The 22,337-nt window shown below is 35.0% G+C and overlaps 1 protein-coding gene across 2 annotated transcripts in view; it reads right to left on the reverse strand.

Annotated features, from left to right (window-relative positions):
* Positions 1 to 3,596: 3,596 nt before the first annotated feature.
* The window catches only part of LOC131155304 (transcriptional corepressor LEUNIG_HOMOLOG), a 30,829-nt gene continuing 12,088 nt past the window's right edge, over positions 3,597 to 22,337 (reverse strand). For both annotated transcript variants that reach the window (XM_058108340.1, XM_058108341.1), the window contains exons 9-19: positions 18,245 to 18,291; positions 17,866 to 18,132; positions 6,773 to 6,844; positions 6,346 to 6,564; positions 5,859 to 6,000; positions 5,667 to 5,776; positions 5,255 to 5,404; positions 4,903 to 5,058; positions 4,656 to 4,772; positions 4,347 to 4,544; positions 3,597 to 4,131 (exon numbers count right to left, since the gene is read on the reverse strand). In XM_058108340.1, coding sequence (XP_057964323.1) covers positions 3,988 to 4,131; positions 4,347 to 4,544; positions 4,656 to 4,772; positions 4,903 to 5,058; positions 5,255 to 5,404; positions 5,667 to 5,776; positions 5,859 to 6,000; positions 6,346 to 6,564; positions 6,773 to 6,844; positions 17,866 to 18,132; positions 18,245 to 18,291 — 1,622 coding nt within the window. In that variant the 3' untranslated portion in view covers positions 3,597 to 3,987. The remainder of the gene's footprint in view (positions 4,132 to 4,346; positions 4,545 to 4,655; positions 4,773 to 4,902; positions 5,059 to 5,254; positions 5,405 to 5,666; positions 5,777 to 5,858; positions 6,001 to 6,345; positions 6,565 to 6,772; positions 6,845 to 17,865; positions 18,133 to 18,244; positions 18,292 to 22,337) is intronic.

A 22,337-nucleotide genomic window follows, 5' to 3' on the forward strand; every position in this document is an offset into this window, starting at 1 on the left:
TTAATATTTGATAATTCATTTGAGGCAACAATTATTGGCCAAAATGATGGCAGACCATTTTTGCTGCTACCCTAAAAGAAAAATCAAAAAAGAAATTCATTAATAACCTTGTTGAGCCTGAAAAATTTGTTCAAAACACCATCCAAGGATCATCCCCCACACTGTGGCAATAATAAAAGATTAACATAAAGCCATGATGAAATCCGAAAATATGAATAAATTAGGCCCCCCTTGCAAGAAAAAGTATAAGATGTAGTAAAAAGGGGGAAAGGACAAAAGAAAAAGGAAAAGAGTAAGGGGCATGTTTTGTAGGTGGTTTTTGGTCCTTTGAAAAAATTGGAAATTTTGGGCCTTATGAAATCATTTTTATTCTTGAACCTATATCTTTTAGCCTACATTACAGTCCATATAAAAGTCCTGACCATATTGGTACATATTATTGTTTCAAATGAATTGTCAAACTCAATGTTGAGTTTGAACTACGTTATGACCTGATCCTAACATGGTACGTAGGCAACTTGTTCAAATAACAAGTTTGGTTAATATTTTGCAATACTTTGCACAAATTGGGGCAGAAATGTTATTATGGGATTTTTTAGCCTTTGTTTCCCTTTTCCTTCTGGTGACCTATACCCCCAACCCACATTTCATCTCTTGTCCAAAAGACCACCTTGAGGTCAGAACATAGATAAAACACTTACCACACTTCGGGAGTAGAGGAAGGAAATGGAAATGTAATACGTGGATTTGAGAAGAACTTCATTTAAGGACGGCATCAGATTTATTGCAACAAGGTATAGAAAAGGTGCATTGCTTGCGATGTCGGATCATCGAATGGAGAATTGGAAATGGTTACCTCTCGACTAGTTTGCTAAGTTGACATCGAAGTTATATGACATCAAGGTACTGGTAAAGTTATTTCCCATTAAAACGGTATGGAAACCTAGTAAAATAACTGGTTTGTGCATTTTGTCCCATGATCAAATGAAGAGATGTCGTATGAATGCATGTTTACTTTCATTGTTATTCAAAATAATTTTTTTAAATAAAAATATGGTCCCGTCAGAATCAGAAAATTTAGGGAAAACTCATAACAAAGGTTATAAGCAAGGAAGGTCACCATTTAAGGATAGAGTGCGGGAACATTCATACCAGACAACATGGTTAGCAATTCATTAAAATCCCCTCCAGGACAAGAATGAGCAGCTAGGATGTAGAATAAAAATGAGGAGTAGAACCTCGGTCCATTTGAAGAGGGCAATTGCATCCTCATGCATAGCATCAGAAATGATAGGAGACAACATACATATATATCATTATATCATGCACCCACTCATTCATGACATACATGTTTTCTTATCCATTCTCATTCCTGTGGTCAGAGTTTTCCTTTGGAACATGGGTCATTGGCCCTCAGATCCAAGTGATTTGCAAAAATGTTTTTCAAATACCTGGGCATAGGTCCCCAAACTCAACTAGTTATTGCAAAAATGTGTTTCTCATATTAGGGCATTGGTCCTCAGATCCAAGCAATTTTACAAAAGTTTTTCAAATATTGAGATGTCACAAATAGGTTACTTTTCAAATTGACCATTTTCGGTCCCATCCAATTTTACTATTTTTGAAATAGTCCCACCCAAGTTGATTATTTTCATAATAGTCCCATCCAAAATGCTCTGGCGATCTCGGAGGTTTGCGGTGATTAGAGTTCCTAAATTTGAGTAGTCATCTTCAAGTTGTTTTGACCTTTTCAGATGTTTGCGGCGATTACAGTTTCAAAGTCTGAATGGTCCCATCCAAAATTCTCTTGCTATCTAGGAGGTTTGCGGTGATTAAAGTTCCCAAATCCGAGTAGTCATCTTCAAGTTGTTTTGACCATTTCAGATGTTTGCAGCAATTATGATGCACAAAGTCTGAATGTCCCATCCGAAATGCTCCGGCTATTTCGGAGGTTTGCGGCGAATAGAGTTCCCAAATTTGAGTAGTCATCTTCAAGTTGTTTTGACTATTTCAAATGTTTGCGGCGATTATAGTTCCCAAAGTCTGGATGGTTCCATACAAAATGATTTGGCTATCTCAAAGGTTTGCGGCAATTAGAGTTCCCAAATCTGAGTAGTCATCTTCAAGTTGTTTTGACCATTTCAGATGTTTGCGGCGATTAATAGTTCCCAAAGCCTGAATGGTCCCATTTAAAATTCTCTAGCTATCTTGGAGGTTTGCAGCTAATAGAGTTCCCAAGAGTGAGTAGTCATCTTCAAGTTGTTTTGATAATTTCAGATGTTTGCGACGATTACCAAAGTATGAATGGTCCCTTTCAAAATGCTCTAGCTATCACGGAGGTTTACAGCAAATAGAGTTCTCAAATCTAAGTAGTCATCTTCAAGTTGTTTTGACCATTTCAGAGGCATGTGACATTTATAGTTCCCAAATTTGAGTGATCCCCATCCAAGTTATCTTGACTATTTTGGAGACATGTGACATTAGGAGTTCTCAAATCCAAATAGTTCACTTTCAAGTTATTTTGACCATCTTAGATACATGTGGCATTTAGAGTCCCAAATCCGAATAGTCTCATTTTCAAGTTGCTTTGGCTACCTTGAAGGCATGGAAAATTTTTAGTTCCCGAATCCGAGTAATTACCTTCAAAAATATTTTGGCCATCTCAGAGGCATGTGGCATTGATATAGTTCCTTGTTTTTAACATCAAATATACATACAGTTTATCTTGTAGAAATTATTCTTGTGATGCGAACTTGTTATCTTTGCACATGGTTGTTATTTTAAAGTGGTCCTTGTTTTTGACATAAAATATATATTATTATAAGAAACTGAATAGGTACTTCTCTAATTTCAATAAAGAACACATTATAAGAAGAAATAAACAAATTTGGCATTTTATTGTATAGAGAAAAGGTGATGAAATGATAATTGGTACCTTTAGAGTGCCAATATAATATTCTGAAAAGGGACATTAGTATTTACATAAAATCACTTATAAGTGAAATTATTTGAAAAGTTAACGAGAAATTCTATATAGACAATGACATGCTATAAACAAGTCTCCCTAAAAATAATTATCATTTCATTATATTGTGAATGGCCACCAAAAATCCAGGGCAGGTAACAAAGATTAAGGCGAAGTTATTCTCATGGGGTTGGTATGGAACAACAGCTCATTGGACGAGTCATGTGCCATACGCTAGGTTACAGGCTCCTCATGAACAGGCTCTGGTCAACAATGATTAGAATGATGTCACATTGTGTTTAATTTTTATAACAGGATTCCTGTAAAACCCATCAGAACACTGGTCTCATGTGAATCGAATTGCCAATCATAGCCACAAATTTGCCCCCATTAACAATTCACCATGCTCCTCAAAAGCATGACTTAGCCATCTGTAAGCTTGAATTTAGACCTCACATTTAAATGTATATTTTTTTTTTCCAAAAAAAGTTCTGCACATTTTTTTTTTTAAAAATTATATAAATTCAAATTTAGAGCTCCCACACAACTTTACTGAATTCTCCAATTTTGTTGTGCAGGAAGACAGAACTTTTGAGGAGAAATTCAAATTTAGCCGTTGGGAAATTGCACATTTGAAAACCGGAGAAATTCTAGTATCCTGAGAAGTTCTTTTCAGTTTGCCAAGGCAAACCTGGGTACATCAAACCCTAAAAATTCAGGAGGAAAGGATGTAGGTTCAAAACTGACAGAAAAAATTAACACATTTGAGGATTATTTCTCACATCCCACCAAAACTTCTGCTCTACATGATTTTCAGACTTCATCATCTTCAACCAATTGAAATTCCAGATGAATTGCATCCCCGCAACACAGTTCTAAACACATTTGTTACAAATAATGCATGAAAAAGTTGCATCCAAACTCGCAACAACTAGCTTTCAAGCAATATTCCCCATATTCTGTCCACTTGAAGCAACACCGATCAAAGTCCAAGGAAATGGAATACCACCAAATGTCTACATTTATTTCCATAATTTAACGGAGCTGTCATGACTTGCAGAAGCAACCATCCCAGTGACCGGCGACTGTGCCAAAGCTACTATTATGTTCTCATGAGCTGCAACTGTCATGCTCTTGTTCTCGGCCATGTTCCACAGCTCCAAAGACTGCAAGTACGGTTACAACAACAAAATATTTCAACTTGGACTACCAGTGTTGCAGACAGAATCCAATGATGATCATATGCCAATGCATGTTCAAATGGCTACAAAGGCCCAGGAAGCATTGCAACTTGGGAGACAAAGTCAGCAATCACACAAGCCAATGTGCAAGATTGTTAAATGTCCAATAACTAATTACAAACAGGAATAAGGAAAATTACCTGAACTCCACCAATGACTAAGAGAAATGGATAGCTTGGATGAAAAACACAGGAATGGAACTCGTCTCCATCGGAAGGAAGCTCATGAATGCAGTCCCCCGAGGATAATGACCAAACCTTTACGGAGTCCTGACTGACAGATGCCAAATAATCTCCATTCTCATCCCAACAAATGTAGTTTACTGCTTCAGAGTGTCCCTGAGAATGAGATAACAACAAAGCTAGCTTAAAATAAACCACATTTCCATTCTAAAGGCTTCATGTGCATATTCTGAAATAATCAAGAAACAATTCGCACAAGCAGAATACCGGAAATGAGTGTGTCTGTCTGTCAGTTTCTACATCAAATATAGACACCACTTCACCTGATGCTGCTGCCAGTAAATGTCCTGTTCTTGGTTGAAATCTCACCTGCGCAGTGCCTCCCTATTCACCACCCCGCAATGGAACAATTGGAATAAAAAGAAAATTAAATCAACACAAATTGGTAAGAAACTTCACACCAAGAAAAAGGACGAGAAAATAAATTAGAGAAATAAAATAGTAAACAACCAACCTTGGAAACACGGGTGCAAGAGAATGGAGAGATATTCCAATAGCGAATTTCATTTTTGGCATCACAGAAACAGAAAAGATCGGTCTTCTTAGGGTGGAAATCAACGGACATAATTTTTGAATGATGACCAGTATATGCATGCAAAGAATAGCTTGGCTGCAATAGTAACCTAAATAAGTAACCATAGCATTATAATAAAAATGCATGTTTTGAGTTGCCAAATTGACAATGCAGTGCAGAAAATGAAGACCCTAGACACCAGAATCATAAACAATTTTACACGTCAGTTTCTAATGTTTGAACAGTTAGGCATGAGCACACATTATATATAGGAAGAGATAGGTATAATTACATTGGCTGCATCCCATAATCGCACAGATGAATCATATGAAGCTGTAATCAGCTGAGATGAATTTGGCCTAAAACGGATATCCGCAATAACCAACTTGTGTTCTTCTGGGGTGCTCTCTGTTTGCAGGGTATCCATGTTCCAAAGAACAGCCTAATACGCACAACACAAAGGTAAGTAACCGAGCCATTTTTAGATCAATGCTTATTAGTTCCTAAACATGCATTTCAAAGTTTCTTGGAGAGTAATGAGCCTAGATTGAAACCAACATAAAAATCAGAACACAGTAGATTAGGATGTTTGCATAGATAAAGCACAGTTCTCTTTTAATGCGGAACAATGAGATGTCATATCTTCAAGCTGATAAATATAATTTATCAGATGTGGCATTCAATCCCTTGACCACGCACCATACCTTCTTGTCATGTCCTGCACTAGCAAGCAACTTCCCATCTGAAGAAAAATGGCAGCACGTGACTTTGCTATTTTTTGTCCGTATACAACTGACTTCAGCAAAGGAAAAACCTGACATAGAAAATTTCAGCAATGGCTACACAAGTGAACATTGACTCCAATTTTGCACACACAAAATATGATTATAGCTTACTTTTAGAGGACTCTTTTTTGTGTTCAGTAGGACTTTGTTTTATTGCACCATATAGATCCCTACCATCTCCTCCATCATGGGACAGAAATGATTCCACATTATCATCTAAGGAACCAACATCACCAAAATGTTCCATGTCATCCTGCATTAAGAAATTATTACCTAAAAAAGCACACTTCGGTTTGTGTAACTTGTAAATTTCTGCACTTAAAGACGTGTGTCCTGGCTAATTCAATAATGAGAAAATACAATTAACTACTTGAATGAGTAATTTTTTGCAGCAAATGAGGCCATCAGTTGCACTCATTGATTGAACTGTTAAATCAAGGGATCACAGCACCGTGTAAAATAAGAGATTTGTGAATTTGTAAGTACAAAAAAGAGACCGGAAAAAACATAATGCAGGTTTTAGAAATTAGTTAAAAGATGCAGCACATATTACATAATTTCTAAACATGTACAGATCCTAACTTAAATGGACACATACCAGCAGATTCGAAGATGATGCAAGACCTGCTGTCCCATCTGGACCATAAATCATCAAACCTTTTGACACACTGCTGACATGCTTCATACTAGTTGCAGTTATTCCATCACCGGGTGTATGAGTTGATGGTGGAGAGTTAGGGGAAGGGCCCACAGTATTTCCTGTACCAGTACTATTAGCAGCTCCAGAGGAAGAATGCTGTTTCCTTTTTCTGTTGTTCTATGGCATTGTAAACAGCCAGCAGATATTGATTAGCTCAATATAAATATGATGTGGAAAAAAAAAAAATCATATGAACAGTCTGATAGCAAAAGCATTCGTTGTGGCTAGAATTGCATCATAGTTGTTAATAAACATGTCCATGAAAAGCTCAAGCTCAACCCATAAAAGGAACTCCAGCAATTGCAATGACATAGGGAAGCACAACCTGTTGCAGTTGCTGCTGCTGCAACTGGTCCTGTTGCTGAGAGGAAGATTGTTGCATCTGAGCCATCTTCATCTGTTGAATACCCACAAAATAAAGACATGTGCACCCTTTAACAACTAAAAAATAATGCATTAAGCATAACAAGATTACAGCGAGACACTAAAAACTGTCATTTAAATACAAGTCAAATTGATACATGTCCACATATATACGTTTTTACAGAAGTTTGCAGGCTCAAACTCACTCATACATGATAACCTAATTACCTAGGGTCTTATAAATTTGTGTGTGTGCACAATATGTGATAGCTACGCTATAAACCATGGTGTAAAGAAGTTCGCAGGCTCAAAGTCAGTCATACATAAGACACAATAACCTATTACCTAGAGTCATAAAATTGTGAGTGTCCAAAATATGTGATGGCTATGGTATAAACCTTGGTATAAAACCTCAGCATGGTCTACCAAGGGAGGTTCCTATGTGGTCATCTCTCTCTCTCTCTCTCTCTCTCACACACACACACACACACACACAACACCCTACATCAACAAATTATTGGCTTAAAATCTAAGAACCCATTAATTCTTCTCATTTTACTACATTACTCCCTAAGTTTAGACTAGTCCACTATCAAAAGTTATCGAGTTAGCTGATTTCATCACTAAGTCAATTTTATCGCTATTCAGATAATCATTTTTAGAGTTTCAATACTTTTTTCTTGGCATGCTTATTTAATTTAACATTTCAAACACGTATTTTGAATTAATTTACAACTGTCTTTTTCTTGTTTGGATATAGTTTATGGTAACATGAAATGCATTATAATCAACACTAGTGCATTCTAGAAAGTGGAAACTATTTGTTTAAAGCTCATGCATTTGTTTCTTTTTCATGGCAATAGTATCCTGCATGAGATTGACAAGACGAAGGATTTGGTTGATGTTTATGTGGATACAGCCTTGAGAAGACTTCTTCGGTTCAACAATTTTCTTTTGGAGGAGGATATGTGTAAAAGGAAAATGGTTAGATTTAAATGGGTTAAGGGGGCAGTAACTCGGTCTTTTCATAGGGTGACTATTGATAGGAAGAGGATGGATGTCATTCAAGAATTGGAAACTAGTTCTGGCTTAGTTTGTTAGGGATCTTACTTTGATCACTTAGGAGAGAACCAGATTTATTAAGAATCTTGACTTGGAATGAAGTTTTCTTTAGGCTCATGATAAGAAGGGTTGGACCGGTGTCCTATCTTGGGTCACAGGACGCAGTCCAATCTTGGGTCACAAGACAATGTGTTTAGCGAGGCCTTTTGAGGAGAAGATTAGGAATGTCATATTGAGCGTGGGGAGGGAGCAAGAATCCATGGCCTGATCGTTCAGCTTGACATTCTTTCAAGATTGCTATGAATTGAAGGCCTTCTAGAAATTTTATGCTAATAGGATCATGATATGAATCCTTACCAATTATACTCTGGAGTGTCCCCTACAAGTGACAAATTGCACTTATACCACCCTGGTGTAGCAAACAGTGGGCGATGGTGGACTAGGTAGTTGCCTCGAAGCGATCCACCATGTTAGCGCTCGGCATGGTATCAAATATGCAAGGATTCCCGCATCATTTTGGATGTGGGTGAGTTAAAGGAGACTAGGATTAGATGTGCAACTTGGAATAAGGGGACACTTATGGGTAAAACATGGAGATAGTGGACACAATGATTGGAAGAAAACATTAATGTAATTTTCCTTCAAGAAACTAAGTGGACAGGGAATAAAACTAGAGAAATTGAAATATCAAGATTCAAACTTTGGTACATTGGAAATGAAAAACATAAGAATGAGGTAGGAATCATTGTAGACAAGGACTTAAAAGATAGTTTTGTAGATGTCAAAAGAGTAGGAGATAAAATCATAAAAATCAAGATGGTCTTGGACCAAGAAATAATAAATGTCATTAGTGCTTATGCTCCTCAAATAGGCTTAGTAGAAAACCTTTAGAGAAAATTTTGGGAAGATATGGATTACATATAAGGGATATCAGGGACTGAGAAAATATTTATAGGAGCTGATTTGAATGACACATTGGAAATGATAATAAAGGTTATGAGAGGATACATGGAAGACATGGATATGGAGATGAGTCTAGGGATATGAACTTAGACGTCTCCAAGCCATATGATTTTATTACAATGAATACTTGCTTTAAGAAGAGAGAAGAACACTTAATAACCTTCAAGAGGGGAAAAAATAAAAGAAATATTTTTTTTCTTAACTAAGAGGGTAGACCGTTTATCATGCAAGGATTGTCAAGTTATCCCAGGTGAAAGCTTAACTACACAACATAGAGTTTTAGTGTTAAATATATGTAGAAATGATAATATAAATCAATGCAGGAGAACTAGGTGGTGGAACCTAAAGGGAGATGTTAGATTACCACTTTACCTAAAAGCTTAAGTTGATAGGTTGTGGGCCAACAATGTATATCAAGCTTTAACACTCCCCCGCACGCGTAAACCGACAGCACAAAGAGAGATATACAAACGATAGATAACACCCATAAGAAGAGTATAATAATTTTATAAACACCACATAACAAATGAAAGCAACAAGATTAGAAACCAAGACTACTTGGTAACCAACTCTAATACCATGACAGATTACCACTTTACCTAAAAGCTTAAGGTGGGCCAACAATGTATATCAAACCTTAACAGGAGAAAATAAAATAAAATTTAAAGATAAAATGATCAAAGATGGTGGTTGGGCAATAGATGATGGTGTAGACACAAACATTCTTTGGAGTAGGATACCTTGCTCTATTAAAAAGATAGCAAAAGATATTTTAAGTGAATCAAGAAGAAGATTCTCAGATAACAAAGAAAGTTGGTGGTGGGATCAAGATGTCTAGAAAGTTGTAAATACAAAAGGAATTTGGTATAAAACATATCAAAAATGTCGAGACATGGAATACTTTGAAAGTATAAAAAGGCAAGAAATGATGCAAAAAAGACTGTTAGTGAAACTAAACATGGATCATTTAATAATTTAACACACTAGATTAGATACAAAAGAAGGGAAAATAGACATTTTGTTAAACTTGCTAGAGTTAGAGAAAGAAAGAGCAAGGGCTTAGGAAATGTAAAATTTTTTAAAAGTAGGACATTGTCTTGGTTAAGTAAGAAGACATAAAAGAAAGGTGTCGAAGTTACCTTAGCAAGCTATATAATGAAAACCAAGTATAAGGCTTAAATTTAGAATTGACAAGTGCGGAAAATGCCAAAAATATGAGATTTATTTGAAAAATTAGAGTTAATGAAGTTAAGTTTGCATTAGAAAAATGAAAAATGGCAAAAGCTATAGGACCGGACATCCCAATCGAAGTTTGGAAATGCCTAAGTGATAACATAATAATATGATTAAATAATTTATTTAGCATAATTGTAAAAACTAAGAAAATGCCAGATGAAAAAGCTAAAAATATGAGATTTATTCACAAAATTAGAAAGTTTGGGCTAAAAAAGATGAGAAATGGAAAAATTATAGAACCGGATAACATCCCAATTAAATTTTGAAAATGCTTAGGTGATAACGAAATTATATACAATAACAACAACAAAACCAAGCCTTAAGTCCCACTAAGTGGGGTCAGACACATGAATCCTTTTTTGCCAATTTATGAATCATGAACAATTCCCTTCGACAAATTCAAGGCTATTAAATCTTTACTTACTATCACATTCCAAGTAATTTTAAGTCTACCTCTACCCCTTCTAGTGCCCTTTACAGTATAACTAATTCACTCTTCCTCACTGGCGCACTATGTGGGCTACGTTACAAATGTCCAAACAATCTGAGCTGTCCCTCCCTTATCTTATCTTCTACAAGAGCTACGCCTAACTTGCCACAAATATATTCATTTCTTAATTAATCTTTTAACATTATAGCACTCATCCATCTAAGTATTCTCGTCTTGGCAACTTTTACTTTTTAGATATGTTGTTACTTAGTAACCCAACATTCTAATCTATGTAGCATAGCTAGTCCTACATTTGTCCTATAAAACTTCCCTTTTAATTTTAAGGGTATTCTACGATCATAAAGGATGCTCGAAGCACTTCTCCATTTTACCCAACCTACTACTTTAAGTTTATATATTACATCTTCTTCAATTTCTCCTTCATCTTACATAGTAGATTCAAGGTATCGAAATGTACTAGTGCTATTGATTTCTTCATAATCAAGTTTAACTCTGTCTTCAATATTCATGCGACTATTACTGAAATTGTGTTTCATATATTTTGTCTTATTTTTACTTATCCTAAAACATCTAGATTCTAAAACTTCTCCACATAATTCTAACTTAGATTCTACTTCACCCCTAATTTCATCAATCAAGACAATATCATCTACAAACAACATACACCATGGAACCTCATTTTGAATACTCCTACTCAATTCGTCCTTGATGCACACCTATTGTAATTGGAAATTCTTTAGTTTCTCCATCTATAGTTGTAACACTAGTCATAACTCCATCATACATATCCTTAATGACATCAGTATACCTACTACATACACCCTTTTTTTTTTTTTTTTTTTCTAAAACTCACAATAGAACTTCCCTAAGTACCTTATCATACGCTTTCTCTAAGTCAATAAATACCATATGCAAATCCCTCTTCTTTTCACCAAACTTTTCCATTAATTTTCTTAAAAGATATATAGCTTCTTTAATAGATCTCCCAAGCATAAAACCAAATTGATTTTCTAAGACCTTCGTTTCTAGCCTTAATTGTTGTTCAACTACCTTTCTCACAGTTTCATTGTATGACTCATAAGTTTAAGTCCACGATAGTTAGTACAATTTTGAAAATCTCCTATATTTTTGTATATAGGTATTAAAGTGTTTTTCCTCCATTCATCTTGCATTTTCTTAGTTTTTATAATTGTGTTAAATAAATTAGTTAACCATATAATTTTGTAATCACCTAAGCATTTCCAAACTTCAATTGGGATGTTATCCGATCCTATAGTTTTTTCATTTTTCATCTTTTTTATTGTAAGCTTAACTTTGTTAACTCTAATCTTGCGAATAAGTCTCATATTTTTAGTCTTTTCATCATTTGTCATTTATAAGTTTAAGTAACTTTGCTATCTTTCTTTTATGTCTTCTTCCTTAACCAAGACAATATCATCCTCACTTTTTATACATTTTATATTACCTAAGTCCCTACTCTTTCTTTCTTAAACTCTAGCAAGTTTAAATATCTCTCTTTCCCCTTCTTTTGTATCTAATTTAGCATACAAATTATTAAATTTTTTATGTATAGCTTCACTAACGGCCTTTTTTGCATCTTTTCTCGCCCCATTATACTTTTTAAATTTTTCCATGCTTCTAGATTTTTGCCATGCTTTATACCTTATTCTTTTTTGTCTTTACAGCTTTTTGGACATCTTGATCCCACCACCAACTTTCTTTACTATTCGAGAATCTTCCTCTTGATTCACTGAAAATCTCTTTTGGTATTTTTCTAATAGAGCTAGCTATCCTACTCTAAGGAGTGTTTTGTGTCTACACCATCCTCTATAGTCCAATCGCCATCTTTGATCATTTTATCTTTAAATTTTGTTATATTTTCTCCCTTTAGTTTCCACCACCTAGTTCTCTTACACTAGTTTATTTTATTCTTTTTCTTCCACATTTTAATACATATATCTAACACAAACTCTATGTTGTGTGGTTAAACTTTCACCTAGGATAGCTTTACAATCCTTACGTAATAAACAATCTCCCCTCTTAGTTAAGAAAAAAATCTATTTGACTTTTATTTTGTCCACTTTTAAAAGTTATTTAGTGTTCTTCTCTCTTCTTAAAGTAAGTATTCATTGTAATAAAATCATAAGACATGACGAATTCTAAGATCATCTCCCCAAGCTCATTTTTGTCATAATGTCCATATCCTCCACGTACCCTCTCATAACCTTTATCATGCCTTACAACATGTCCATTCAGATATGCTCCTATGTATATTTTCTCAGTCCCTAACTCCCTAATATACCTTGTATGAGACTATCCACATCTTCCCAAAATTGTCTCTTAAGGTATTCTGTTAAGCCTACTTGAGGAGCATAAGTACTGATGACATTTATTACCTCTTGGCTTAAGAGCATCTTGATTTTTATAATTCTATCCCCCTACTCTTTTGACATATACATTGCTATCTCTAAATTTTTCTCTACATTAATTCCTAACCCATTCTATAGCTTTCTCCCCCACCACTTAGTTTCTTGAAGGGAGATTAGATTAATTTTTTTTCTAATTGTTGTGTCCACAATTTCCATTCTTTTACCCATAAGTGTCCCTATATTCCAAGTTGTTAATCTAATCCTAGTATCCTAAACTAACTTCTTTACCTACTCACATCCAAAATGATGCGGGAACCCTCGTGTATTGGCACCGTACCCGGGTGACGACCTAGCCCACCCTAGCCACTTTTCACTATGCCTGAGTGGTAGAAGTGCAACACATCACTCGTAGGGGATGCCCTAGCAAATAGTCATTAATGATTCATATCATAATGATTTGATAAGTTTTATGCTAGCTGTCATCTACCTAACGCAACCTTCCTCCTTTACCTAGGCTTAGGATCGATTGTGTGTGAAAAGATTAGTACATTAAGGGCATCACGGGTGGAGTTTGATCATGGAAATTAAATGGTTAACTAATTTATTTAGCACAATTATAAAAGCTAAGAAAATGTCAAACGAATGGAGGAAAAGTACTTCAATACCTACACACAAAGATAAAGGAGGTATTTAAATTTGTAATAACTATTGTGTAATTAAACTTATGATTCATACAATGAAGTTGTGGAAAAAGGTAATTGAACAAATATTAAGGTTATAAACGAGGGTCTCAGAAAATCAATTTGGTTTTATGCCTAGACGATCTACTACAAAAGCTATATACCTTTTAAGAAGATTAATGGAAAAGTTTAAGAAAAAGAAGAGGAACTTGCATATGATTTTTATTGACTTAAAGAAAGCGTATGATAGGTACCTAGGGAAGTTCTATGGTAGATTTTAGAGGGAAAAAAAAAAAAAACTTATGTACTAGGTATACTGATGTCATTGAGAATAAGAACGATGGAGTAATGACTAGCATTATGATTGCAGGTGGAAAGGCTAGGGAATTTCCAATTACAATAGATGTACATCAGATATCTGCTTTAAGTCAGTATCTTTTTGCTCTAGTGATGGATGAACTTATTAGTAGTATCCAAAATAAGGTTCTATGGTGTATGTTGTTTGTAGATGATATTGTTTTGATCGATGAAACTAGGGGTGGGTTAGAATCTACGTTAGAATTATGGAGAGAAGCTTAAAAAATTTAAAGGTTTTAGTATATATAGAAATAAGGTAGAATATATGAAATGTAATTTTAGACATAGCAGGAGGAATATTGGAGAAAAAGTTAAACATGATGGTCAAGAAATCAATAATAATAGTAGATTTCGATGCCTTGGATCTATTATGCAAGCTAAAGGATAAATTGAATGCATATAGTTTAAGCAAGTCGGATAAATGGAGAAATGCCTCGAGCGTGTTGTGTGATCCTAGAATACCCTTAAAATTAAAAAGAAAATTCTATAGGACATTTGTAAGACCAACTATGCTATATGGTTCATAATGTTGGGTGACTAAGAAACAACATATCCAAAAAATAAAAGTTGTCGAGGTGAGAATGCTAAGGTGGATGAGTGGTATACATCAAAAGATAAACTAGGGAATGAACATATTTACGGTAAGTTAAGTGCAACTCCTATAAAAGATACGGGAGGGACAACACAAATAGTTTGGGCATCTATAACGTAGGCCAAATAGTGCGAGTGCGACAATGAGGAGTCAACTAATTACTCTGAGGGGTAGTAGAAGGGGTAGGGGTATACCTAAAATAACTCGAAATGAGATAGCGAGTAGGATTTAATAGCCCTAAATTTGTTGGAGGAAATTGAACATGATCATGTAAATTGGCAAAAAAAGGATTCATGTAGCCAAGCCCAACTAGGGGGACTTAAGGCATGGTTTGTTGTTGTTCCAGTTGTATCTTAATGCATATAAGAGACTAGTTTGTAAGAGCATAAAAACTTTAGACCTATTAGCTAGACAAGTAGCATTGATAAGATTATTGCTAAGATTCTTGCTAAAGTTGAAATGAGGTTTAGGATACTTCAGTTTCAAGGCAGCTCCCAGATGTTGTTGGTAACAAAGTAGGTTGTTGACAATGATGTAAGTATTTGAATAAGAATATGCCTCAAGAGAAAAAAAAAAAGAAGAAAGAAAGAAAAAAAAAAAAAAGATTTTGTGAAAACTTATGAGGATGATTGTAGGTAGTTTGGCAGCTCCCAGATGTTGTTGGTAACAAAGTAGGTTGTTGACAATGATGTAAGCATTTGAATAAGAATATGCCTTAGAAAAAAAAAAGGAAAAAAAAAAAGAAAGAAAAGATTTTGTGAAAACTTATGAGGATGAAATTGGACTTCTTTGGGGATGTTTGATAGAACGGGTTTTGGGTTGAAATGGAGAAGTTAGATCGGGGGTTGTTTGTCATCCACTTCATTTTTTGTAATTAATGCAACAATGCACTTTCATTGTGGATTCTCAGGGTGGCGAGCAAGTCACGACCTTAATGCATTTTAAGGTTGTGGACAAATAAAAAGGATTTGAATGGCACAATGGCACTCTTACTATCAATACAACTCATACAAGTGATATTAGAGCATCACGAGTTCAATTCCCAGTGCCATCAGGTAGTTGCTCTGGGAGAATGCGCTTGTTAGCTGAGGTGCTGCATGATAGAGGCCTAGGATGTGGACCCAATCCCAAATCCCAATCAAACAAGGCACTTAGGATTTTGTATGGTATAAAGGATTTGAGTAGTACTCTCAATATTAATTATAGATTACGGTGCACGCACTTGGTCCTGCACATAATTAGCTCTTAGTAACTGATTTTTAATTTTAAACCAATTCAGTGAATTAGAGGTGTTGGATTGTACCTCTTAAAATTCTCTTAATGTCTCTTGAGATCATTCCCTCAATTAATTCCCCCCCCCCCCCCCCCACCTCTTAATAGTTTAGAGATGAATTCACACAATTAGAACTCAATTGAACGATTGAACTTCAATGCATAATTTTATCAAAATATTTTTACTCTAATTTGTATTTTAAATCCAAATAAAATAAATATGTTCCAAAAGGATCACAGCAGATGCCTTACCTTTACCATCAGGCTTCTAAACCAACATATTATACAATATGTCGATAATACTTAAAAAAAAAAAAAAAAAATTCTCAATTTATTAGGAAGACATATAATAGGAATATTAATTAGATATAACTCTGGGTTAACTAAATAGTTGAATATTCCTGTTTTTGTGTTGAGTCAAAGTTAGGTAGTTGAGTTGTAACATAAGAAAAATTAGGGAGTTTTTTCTTTGTCAAGTCAAAGTTAGTGGGTTGGGTTGTAAAAGGAAAAAAAAAAGTTCTCTTATTTTCACACAGACTTATTTATGCCGTAATCACTATAACTCCCAAGATTTGCACAACTGATGATTTCTAACACTAATTTTCTATGTCTCTAAATGATTTAATTCAATTATTAAAAAAGCAGACATAAAATCTTCCATAAAAATAAGATATTATGTCCAACCATTTTTTTGTAATTGAATTAAACCATTTAGAGACATAGAATATTAAACTATTTGTGTAAGAAAGGATATTGTTCATTCTAGAGATGGAATTTTGCCTACACCTATTTCCCAGGTAGTAGAGATAAATGAAAAGTATATTGAAGCTCAAAAAATGGTGATCATATGAGACTCTGGTTGTCTGATCCAGCAGGGCACTGTTCATTTGAATGGCTGCAATAGTAAGGTGAATAAAGGTCAGCTAGAGCTAGCTAATTTGAAGTGGTCAGCTAATTATGATGGAAAAGGTCTAAAGAGAGGTTTTCTGGTTTAGGTAGAGTTTTAAGGTGTTGTTTCTATGTTTTTTTCTTTTCTGTTTCGTTTTTGTAAGGGCTCCTGGTTATCTGACTACTTGTAATTAATTCTTCTCTCTGTATTAATATAATTCTTCGGCTATCTAGAAAAAGAAACAGCATAGATATCGCTTACGATGAGAATACAAAAAATATGTAAAATTTTTCACCTCTTCTGAAATTCCCATAGAAAACATAAAATGAACATTTTAAGTTATAAAGGGTCAAACACTAACACTCTTGAGTTTCTATGATTAGTATTGATTAAGAAGATCATGTATAAAAGGAAATGCAGAGATTGAAACTCCCATTATATTACATATATTTGATGACATAAACATATGAAGTTCCAATCACGTAGAAAAATTTTAGAAAGACAAATCAATGGAACTTGACAAATGGACCAGAACTATCATTTCTAAAGACCCAAAATACGAGAGAAAAAAAGCACAATAATTTATTCGGCTACACGTTTTTCTTTGACCATCCAGAGAAACTTTAACTAGTAGAAGGGAAAACATTCTCAGAAGAGCAAACACGCACAAGTAAAATACAACTATACAGATGGTAAAGTGGCACACTTTTCAGGAGCTAACTACTCAAGAATGCATTATTCTATGGTTAGAGAAATTTTCACTGATAAACATCATCCAGAAGGGAAAACATTCTCAGAAGAGCAAACACGTACAAGTAAAATACAACTATACAGATGGTAAAGTGAAACACTTTTCAGGAGTTAACTACTCAAGAATGCATTATTCTATGGTTAGAAAAATTTTCACTGATAAACATCATCCAAAGGGATAACGGACACTATTAATACAACCATAAAGGAGACAAACAAGCACATTATCTTTTTCAAGTGCCAAGTACCAACTACTTGTGGAGTGAAACCTGTGTGTGCATGCATGCACCACATGAATGCTAATCTTCAAGAGATTCTTCTTGAATTTGATAGGGTATGCTAAAAAAGGTTAAGTAGCATAAAATTTTTAAACTGTCAACTATTAGAGAAAGGCACCATCTATTTGCCCATGCAGGTGCCTTGTGACTGCTAACCTTTGGTGAACTTGATTGTACTGGGGAGCATATAGATCCATCATTTCTTGTGGATTGGCCATCTTTTGCATTCACGCTACCCCGAGGTAATCCACAAAATCTACGGGGATCCATATCACCATAGTTGGGTGAACTTCCCATGACACCCTGTGCCTGCGCCTGTGCAATGACCTGCTGTTGCTGTGATGCCAAAAGGAACTGATTATGGGTCTGTAGACCAGGTTTTTGTACTTGCACACCTAAGCTTGGTCGCAAGTGGTCAATTCCCTGTTCATTTTGGTAAAATCCATGGTCAAAGGACATGCATGCTTCCAAATTGAATGTAAGAGAAGAATATCCAAGACAGAAAGACAGAAAGAAAAAGCCTAGTACAACTTACAGTTAGAGGCCAACCCTTTAATGGACCAGTGACACCTTGATTTAATCCTGAAGAAATAAAGTTAATTCATGAAAACACAATCTTTTATATTACAGAACAGCGGAGGACTAAATATCTTACAATAGTAGACAAAGATGCTCTGTCATATATTTCTCTGCCATTTATAAGCCAGACCGCCAATAACAAGATTGACTAGTAAGCCTTCTAATTTTATTTTTAAAGGTCATGAATGAGTCAAAGCACCACTTAGAATAGCCCTTACAACAGTATAATTATATGAAATGATTTTGGTCAGAGAAAAACCTCACACAAGAGAGAAATCTAGAAAGAATGACTGCAAGAACTGATATTTTCCAGCCATGGGTTTCCAATTTGAACTCACGGGGTGACATGGAGCTAATGAATGCATATAACTAGCAACCATAATTCATGTTGAAAAGATCAAATTATATACAAAAGGGAAAAACTAGGACTAAGGACTAAGAAAAATGGAACAATACAATCAATAGAATTGAGGTCAACAAAACGAATGTCCAGACAGCACAACAGGACTAAACCAAAAAAGACAAACCAGGATTTTGCTTTAGGTTGGCCAACAAATGGTCAGCCAAGGGTGCCTGAACTATCCACTTCTTCAAATTATATCTAACAAAATTTGTTTAATCAGAGATCAAGTGGCAAGTTTCTATAATTAAAAATATAATTCCTCGAGTTGTTCATGTGTTTTACAATTTAAAAATAAATAAATAAATAAAAATCTGACCAAGATCATAACAAAAGTCCTTCAATTTGCATAATAGAAATCATTGAGCTATCTAAACATAAAATAATTATTAAAAAAAAACAGAAAATTCACATAATTAGAAGGTGGAGCACAATTAGTGCCTATGGTAGCCTATCTAGAATATCCATGAGCAATTGGTGAATGAATACAAGGTCTGTGCACTGCAGAAGATGAATAAAGATTCTAAGGGCTTGTTTAGCTATGGAAAACATTTTCCATTTTTGTGGTCATAGCGGTAAGGTATTTTCTGGTCAAATAAACTTGAGAAACAAACTAGGAAAATCCTCAAAAATAACAAAAATATATTTTCCCAAAGTCTAGTATAAAATTGGAAAAACTTAAAAAAGAATTACATCTGAACATAAGAATTCCACTTCCATTTTCAGAAGAAACTTTTCTCAAAATTTTCAAAAAAAAAAAAAAACTAGACAAATTTTCTGTCATTGAACGCACAATTTAGTTTCACGCTAAAGTCCCATCCCTATTGCCAGTTGTGACTCTTCCTGCGAACCCACAATACAACAGGTTCTTTTAACATGACTTAATGAAAAACTTTACAAAATAAAAAAACATGTTTAAAATTATTTAGAAAATGTCCAATTTTTAGACAGCTGATCACCTATCAAGGGACTAAAAAATGGATTGTAGTTACCCTAATTTATGCTCATATAGGATGATTAGAGTGATTTAAGGAACAAATTTCCAAATGTCGGGGTGAGAATACTCTTGATGTGGAAAAAAAAGGGGGGGGGGGGATGCCAATTACTATGATCCTGAAGTGAAAAATAAATTAATGGAAAATGCTGGAATATCTCAATCACATAAAAGTTGAGCCAGATTTGGCTTTAAATACCCCATATAAAATAAAAGCAGAAACTAAACTTTTCCAAAAATAGCTACTGTTGAATAATTGTGTAAAATGGAAGAACCAACCTTAATGATAGGTCTCCCCTTCTATTTATAATATATGTCAAGTACAATGCTAATGACCATAATACCCTTACCAACTCGCACTTACTAACATAACCCTAACACATTCTAATAATGATAAATGACCCAATAACCATTAACACTTCCCCTCAAGCCGGAGCATATATAGCATATGCTCCCTACTCATCACAAATGAATTTCAATTGAGCACCTCCCAAGGCTTTAGTGAATAAATCAGCAAGCTGAAAATCAGAATTCACATGAATGGTTGAAACAAGCTTCTAAACAAATTTCTCTTGAATAAAGTGGCAATCAACTTCAATGTGCTTTGTCTACTCATGGAAGACCGGGTTGGAGGTGATATGAATAGTAGCTCGATTATCACACATCAACTTCAAAGGCTCAGAATGTGGAAAACCCAACTCTTGCATCAAGTCTTCAAACAAACAAGTTCACATGTAGTGTGAGCCATAGCCCTATATCTAACTCAACACTTAACCCGGCCTCCACAATTTGTTTCTTACTCTTCCAAGAAACCAAATAACCACCAACTTCGGTCGGAAGGCGACCCAGCCCAATCTGCATCTGTACATCCCTGAATATGAGTGTGACCTCGATCCTAATATAAGAGACTCTCCCTAGTGCACCTTTAAGATATCTCAAAATTTGATTATTGCATCCTAAATATTTGTTCTTGGAGAATCGAGAAACTAACTCAACACTTTTTGCAAAAGACATATCTAGTTGAGTGACTGTAAGATAATTCAACTTTCCAACAAGTCTCCAGTACTATCCTAGGTTAGGCAACAAATCACCCATATCTGGCACTAACTTACTGTTGAGATCCATGGGTGTATCAACAAGTTTGGATCACAACAGCTTAATCACATCGAAACGATCAAGAACATACTTTATCAGTGACCATACAAGATCTCAATACGTCTATACCCAAGAAGTACTTCCCATCGTCCCAAATCCTTGGTTTGAAAATTAGTATGAAGGAAAAGCTTTAGGTCCTAGATGCCTTGATCATCATCTCCAGTAATCAAAATATCATCTACATACACAATAAGCAAAATACTGCCAAATGGAGTATGATATCATACGGAGTGATCCACCGCACACTATTGGGGGCCAAACTCAGATACAACAGCATTGAATCGACCAAACCATGCTCTCAAAGGATGTTTTGAACCATATAATGATTTCTTAAGCCGACACACTAAGCCTGACTCACCCTAAGCAACAAACCTAGGTGGTTGCTCCATATAGACCTCCTCTTGAAGATCACCATGTAGGAAAACATTCTTCACATCTAACTAATGTTGAGGCTAATGACAAGTAGTGATTAAGGAGATGAACAAATGTACTAAATCAAGTTTATCAACTAGAGAGAATGTGTCTAAATAATCCAAACCATATTGAGTATATATCCCTTAGCAACAAGGTGGGCCTTCAATCAAGCCACCAAACCATCTGGATTGACCTTCACAATATACACCCAATGACAACCAACCACAAACTTAAGTATCACTATCTTGTAGTGCATGCATATCTTCAATCATTGCATTCCCCCACCTAGAATGGGATAGGCTTTAGAAATAGATTTTAGAGAGCAACAGAAAACAAGGTACTAATAAAACAATAATATGAGAGTGACAAGAAATCATAAAAAACAAAATTAGATATTGGATATTGAGTACAACTGTGTTTACCTTTTCAAACATCAAAGGGAGGATCAACATCTGGGGAAATAGGATCGTCTAATGAAAAAAAACAAAGGCGTAAAAGTAGAAGCTAGAAAAGGCTCTCCTCCATTGAGTCACCATGTGTATACCTCCAAATTGGGATGATCCAAACAATGAGAAGGACTCAAAGTACATGAAGATGTAGGAAGATTGGGCACAGATAATTGGTTACGATCTAGAAGACAAGTCAGAGGAAGGGACTCATTAAGGTCAACATAACTCGAGGAATCAAAATAGTATGGAGTAGACTCAAAAAAGGTGACATCAGCAAAGACAAAAAAATTGTTGTAATGTAGACTATAACATCGATATCCCTTTTGATTATAGGAATATCGTAGAAAAATACATATGAAAACACAAGGAGCCAACTTATCTGTTCCTAGAGTTAATTGATGGACAAAAGACACAACCGAATATACGAAGAAAGGAGAACAAAGGAGCCATAGGGAAGATAACTGAATATGGGATTTTACCAAGGATAGAGGATGGTAATTTATTAATAAGAGAGCAAGTAGTGAGCATGACATCACTCCAAAAAATTATGAGGACATTCATTTGATTCGATAGAGTATGAGCAACTTCGAGAATCTGTCTGTTTTTCCATTCTGCAACTCCATTTGTTATGGAGTGT

The sequence above is a fragment of the Malania oleifera genome, chromosome 5 (genome assembly GCF_029873635.1).
Source record: "Malania oleifera isolate guangnan ecotype guangnan chromosome 5, ASM2987363v1, whole genome shotgun sequence".
NCBI lineage: Eukaryota > Viridiplantae > Streptophyta > Magnoliopsida > Santalales > Ximeniaceae > Malania > Malania oleifera.